General features: G+C 36.1%; 1 protein-coding gene across 1 annotated transcript in view; it reads right to left on the reverse strand.

Moving 5' to 3' along the window:
* Window positions 1–1,912: 1,912 nt before the first annotated feature.
* LOC104410925 (polyphosphoinositide phosphatase-like) overlaps window positions 1,913–6,414 on the reverse strand; it is a gene marked incomplete at its 5' end in the record, with an annotated part of 30,926 nt that continues 26,424 nt past the window's right edge. The window contains one exon of the mRNA XM_010021224.1: window positions 1,913–2,646. Coding sequence (XP_010019526.1) covers window positions 2,469–2,646 — 178 coding nt within the window. The remainder of the gene's footprint in view (window positions 2,647–6,414) is intronic.

A 6,414-nucleotide genomic window follows, 5' to 3' on the forward strand; every position in this document is an offset into this window, starting at 1 on the left:
CAAACAAAAAAGAAGGCTCTCTTCCCCTTGGACAACTCCACGCAGTAGAATGTAGAGTGCTGCTATAGCAGGACTTGAGACAATCAGAGGGGACCACTTTAATGTTCTGTTACTTTCTTAATCAGAGCAGCGCTTGACTTTCTCTAGAGGAAAAGATTTTAAGTGATGCTTACAATTTGTTCAAGCACTAACATCCTGTACCCAAGCCAACCACTTCTCAAGAAAATATTACGAAGACACAGAGAACCCAAGAGAAACAAAACACACGTCTGTCACCACCACAGGATGTAGGAAATCAGGCAAGACAGATAATGGCCCAGCCTGCATTTAAAAAGAAGGGATATGGGTTGCTGAAGAAACAATAACTTTTTTTTCAATAAAAGGATAAAATTTACATAGTTTTTCTTCAGGAAGTGAGAGCTCCAAAAGGAGAAGATCAATACAGTGGGAAAACTACAACTTGTGGCATAGTTCTGGGTAAGAAAAACAATTCTGAACCACAGGTGGTGAAGAAGAAAGAGAAAAGGAAATCAAACAAACTACCAAAAAGTCAGAAGAAAAAGAACATGACTATTTGACAGGTCACATGCTTTGGAGTTTATACAAGTGAAATCTGGCCCGAGCCTGTGAAAGCCAACAGAACCCCTCCTTGGGATCCTGTGCAAAAATCTTAAGAAGTCAGTAACGAAACAGAAAGCTGCCACAAATGTCACAGCAGAACTACCTAAAGCTCTTATGCTTTCTTCCCTTTGGTAGCTACAGCTGTGTGCACATTAAAAGGATCCTATTTCAGGGCCACAGCTGAGTCTGGAAAGGTACGAGAATGAGAGAACAAAAAGTCAGTGGGCATTGCAAGCAGAAACAAAACTCATAAGGGAATGAAACTTCCAGTGAAAGCATTGGGGAATAACTGCTCCTAAAGGCACAAAAGTATCAATCTGAAGAGGGTCACAGAACAAAGCTTAAGCTGTTGGGACAGGCACCAAGGAACCACTGGCTCAGAAATGACCAAGTTCTCATTCGATGTTTGTACTTCTTGACTCCACAAGAAAAGAAGCAAAGTCATCATTGTACAGGTGTACATTTTGGTATTGTATTTCAGTGCAACCTTCAAACACACTGTAACAATCTAAACATATTTTGGAGGAAACCCAACAAATTTCTCATAACTATTTTATTTGTCCATATAGTTTAAAGATGATCATTAGCACTGAAGAGTCAAAGAGAACACCATGTTAGTCTTCAGAGCCAACACAACCCATTCTTTTCGTGTTTATATATATATTTCATACACGTTTTCCTTGGTTTCTGAAAGGGAAATATATGCATCTATTCAGAACTTCTAACACGGCTGAGACCTGAACCTTATCATCACAAGAATGGAATAAAATAGGTAGCTGCAGAGGCAGCAATCTCTGGAGTCTTTCATACAACTAAACTTGTTAGATGGGTGATGAGTGTATTTTCTTTTTAAATTAACCCTTTACATGCATTAAGCAGCAGACCTATTCAGACTGTTAAAAGTTTATCATTCAGGCAGTGTTAAACTGGAAGTCTTGGTTTGTGTGTTGTTCTCTTTTTTTATGCAAACCTAATAAAGAGTTAACATTAGTACCCTACATCTTGCAGAAGCACAAACACAGGGATGGAAAGAGAATGCTGCAAAAAGGGCAACGCCTGTCACACAGAAAAATGACAGGATAGTTTTGTGTCCTCTAAGAGACTAAACCCAGTAAAGTGGAGAGCATTCCTTCATTTCCAGATGCAGTCAGTAAGTGGTTTACCTCAGATTCCTACAAGAAGCCCATGATTATTTATCACAAACCATCTTCACCCTGCATGTGACAGATTCTGTAGCTACTAGCACCAATAAGATTAGTTTTGACACAAATAAGGGTTATAAAACTGGTTTGTCTTGATGCAAATTTAGATTTTGACATAAGCCACATATTTTTCACCTTTGCTTAAGAAAGCAGCAAATTACAAGCAGTCATTTTAGCACTCAGTTTGCTAAAAATCTAAAGAAATATCAGAAAACATTCTGCTGTAAAAAAAAAATTGTTCGCTGTCATAGAACAAACAGGAAGAAAACTATTCTTTTCTGATTCTTATGTACAAATCACTTCAGCTTTACTAGCAAATGTAACAATGTAAGAAATTAACATAAAAACCTAAAGATGCAGTATTTTCTTTGCCATAAATTGATATATATTCTTCAGTGATGGTAAGTACTCCAATTATTCACGTAGTCTCTTAAGATACACTTTCTCTTTCATCTGAAAAGCAGATATTTAAATCACTTTTATCCTGTAAAGCACAAACTGTAAATGGATAATATTAAAGAATAATAAATAGAAATGTTAGATAATGAATTTATTACTGCAAAATAATAAAACTAGATTTCCTTTCTAAAATTATTTTTATGATCTCTCAGTACAGTAGACTTGGCAGGAGAATCCGGCTTGTATTTACAGGTATCTGTTTCGAATGTACTCTCTGTACATGAGGAAGTCATCTTTTCCCAGGGGCTGCATGTCTCCTCTTCCAGCCTGAATGTGCGCATGAAAAATCTCTATTGATTTTCTATCAGCTCTTGGAGGCTGAACTTCATAAATACTGTCTTGAGAAAAGGAGGAGATGGGTATTCTGGAAAAAAATAAGCATACAGAATATTTGGAACTTCAGATAAAAATTTTCCACAGAGAGAGAAAAGTATTTCTTTTCCTTGAAATATACATGACAGTCAATGAAAGGGCAACTTCCCACTAGATAATTCATTTACCTAGATTTTTATCACTACTGCAGACCTGATAAGACCCAGCTTTCCAAGTAGGGTAATTAGGTAAGTTGTCACTAATCGCATTACAGAATACTTTCTCACTTCCCTCCACTCTGCCCTCATTTCTTCATCCTTCCTCAGTGAGTAAGTACCCCAGTTGAAACAGATCTGTGCCACACATTACAGCAGAAACCAGAAAAACTTTATTGAGCTATCTACTTAGTAGCAATTATAACAAGCAAGTGATTATACTCTGAATAGAAAGGATTTATCAGATAAGAAATTTCCATCTAATTATGAAGAAACAGACAACTCAGCATCAGCAACAATACTCTGTACATTGGGACTGCTGGTATTTTATGATTTTTTTTTTAAATAGCCTCATATAATAAATACTATCTTTGAATCCTAATATCTAAACCTACTCGTGAGAAATACACGAAATCTGAAATTTTATAAGAACCTGAGTTTGTCAGACCTCTTCTAAGCAATATGGTTAATCAGACTCACTTATAAGGTAGAAGCTGGTCTTTTAACTATAGCTCTTGAATACTGCATCGCCAGCAGGTTGAGGGAAGTGACTGTTTCAGGGCTTGAGAGATCATATCTGGAGCACTGTGCCCACTTTGGGGCTCTCCAGTACAAGACAGACAATTAAATACTTGGGTGAGTCTGGCAAAGGTCACCAAGATGATTAGAAAGCTGGAGCACATGGCATATGAGAAGAGACTGCAAGCACTGGGTTTGTCCAGCCTGGAGAAGAAAAGCTAAAGGGGATCTTACTGCTATCTGCAACTACCTCATCGGAGGGGTCTGTGTGGAGCCAGACTCTACTTGAAGTGTGGGATGAAAAGACAAATTTCAAAAAGAAAATACAAATTGCAACATGGGATATTCCAGTTAGATACAAAGGAACTTTTTTCTCCACTGTGTGGGTTGTCAATCATTGTTACTCAGAGAGGCTGTGGAACATCCCTCCTTAAGGATATTCAACAGTCAAGTGTATGTAGCCCTGAGCAATCTCATCTAATTTGATCATCCTCTGAGCAGAAGACTGGATCAAATCACCTCCCGGGTCCTTTCCAGTTTTTAATATTCTATGGTTCTAAGCCAAACTCTTCAGTAGCAATGTGTTCTCCACTACCAACTGCAAAGTAGCAACAGAACTATTTATAGTCAATATATAACAAATCAACACTAAATGTATCAGTGTAGTAAATAACTTTCATTTTAGAGCACTTCAGCAATTGTGAAAGCTGTATTCATAAATACCCTATGTACATTTCCCAGCAATATTTTAGTAATTCATTTATAAAATACTCCCACAGTTGAACAGTACAGATGTTTTACCTGTGTGATAGCAGAACAGTTTGGATTTCACAACTGAACATTGCCATCTGAAGGTACGCTACGCATTAACTTTTCCATCTGTCAATACTATTTAATTTAGAGGAAATCAAATTTTGAAATTAACTCCAAGAAAAAAACAACTGACAGAACTATGATTCTATAAAAGCCACTGTCATGACTCACTATCTGGGTGCTCTTCAAGAGACAAGAGGTATTTTTATGTGTATAATCTCCTATTTTAACGGGAAAAACAAGGGAGAACCGGAACACCCAAACAACAGCAAAGCCCTTCTACAAATGAAATGCAGTAATAATCTTCTTGTTACATTAAGAGCACAAGCCAATGTTTGACACTTTCTAATCCAAGATCTCTTAAAATGACCATAAACCCCTTGCTGCCTTACTTTGTAGCCCTTTATCTCACTAAAATATGTTGGATTTTGGATGTTTCATCATGTGATGATGATGAAACATCCTATATAAACATTACAACATCATTACAAAATGACTGCAATGTATCATACAGTATAGTATACCTAATATTCCACTACAGCTACAATATAGTATCTAAAAATAAAAAGGTTTCAATATCAAAGACATATTTTTCAATTTCATATTTACATTTGTATTTTTCCATTACACATAGCAATACAACTGAAGTCGATTATACTTTGACTGCAATGATAGAATTACTTATACAGATAAACTACTGAATTTGAGACAATAAAATCACTGGCCACCCACAGAGTTTCACTGCATACTTAACACCAAGTTATATTTTACCAGGATGTAGACAGAATTTGCTAGATTGTATCATAGAAACATTTGGCTATTCTAGAATTGGAGAAAAAAGTAAAGCTAAAGAGTTTGCAAGAAGTGAAGCCTTAGCGCTTACAATTTATTTTTATTTCTCCTTATTTTAGATCATATTTCACTTAGATTATATTTCATTTAGACTTCTTAGTCTTAGAATTCTGTGACATTACAGTGGAAAGTAAACAAATACTAAAAATGTGAGCAAGTTACCTACCTGTATGATTAGCATAAAATTCCCAAAATGCTTGCCATTTTTATGCTTTTCTTAAACAACACAAAACTCTTATTTCAAAAGATCTGAAGCTCTGCTATTTACTCTCACTAAAATCAGCATTTTATTTTAGTTTTTGTTGGCAAACTGTATGAATAATACTATGGAAATTCTCTCATACTTAACCTTTTCTTGCTAGTTTTCAGAACTGATACCAAACATTAGTCCAACAGTAGTATTTGACAGTGGCATGCTGTACTAAGTTAACAATGTCACTATCTAACACCAAAAGATGTCATTTACTCAGATGTAGCTGCCCTCTCTAGCCAAGTAGCAAGTGAATAATTAAGTAAAAGAATAAAACCAAAGCCATAACACTAACTGGATGCCTTCTTTATTTATTGATTTTTTTTCTGAAGACACGACATTTCTGAAGCCCTAATGAGTCAGAAGTCATTTCCTTAGGCACATAGAAGCTGGGCAGCAAAGAGTATATAGTTTTGAACATTTAGTAACTAAATCTCAATTTTCCATGTACTTACTTCAACATAATAAAAATATATTGAAAGAACTGCATGTTCATGCATGCCAATTTTGATTAATAACCCTGTATTAGGCTGTAACTATTTGTAGAGTACTTGTATTATCCAGCCATTTAATTAAAGTCTTTTTGTTAACACTATTCATGTAAAAATCTAATTTGCTTAATAAGTTTAATATCTTACAACAGAGTCGTGAAGGACAGCACATTATTTATGACTTGACTATTAGGTCTCTATATAGATTTCTATGGCCTCCCAGTGAAAACTGCATAGATAGGAACATAAACATGTCAGGAAGGACAGCACCTTTGACATGCAAAGTGCATTTATTTTTATCCCACTTGTGAGCAGACTTCATGGTGCTATGGTTTCACCAAGAGCAGCAGCATCTCTTCAGTAAAAGAATATACAGCTAAAAATCTTCACTTATAATGAGCATGTACCATACTTCGAAAGAAAAATGCGTGGCAATGTGGTTAGCTCAGAGCTCTCAGAAATACAGCAGCCACCAGAAAGCCACCACATTTGTTTCAACATCGATTAGTTCTCCTCAAGTCTCTAAAGCATACCTAAAGGGGACAAAATGTACTGTTTCCTTATTTGAATCCGAAGCAAATATATTTGACCTACAAAACTCCAACAAATCCAGAGGGTTTTTTTGTTATTGTTATGTTGGTTGTTCCTCCCCCCCCCCCCCCCCCCCCCCCCCCCCCCCC

This window comes from Nestor notabilis, unplaced genomic scaffold (genome assembly GCF_000696875.1).
Source record: "Nestor notabilis isolate BGI_N333 unplaced genomic scaffold, ASM69687v1 scaffold1429, whole genome shotgun sequence".
NCBI classification, from domain to species: domain Eukaryota; kingdom Metazoa; phylum Chordata; class Aves; order Psittaciformes; family Psittacidae; genus Nestor; species Nestor notabilis.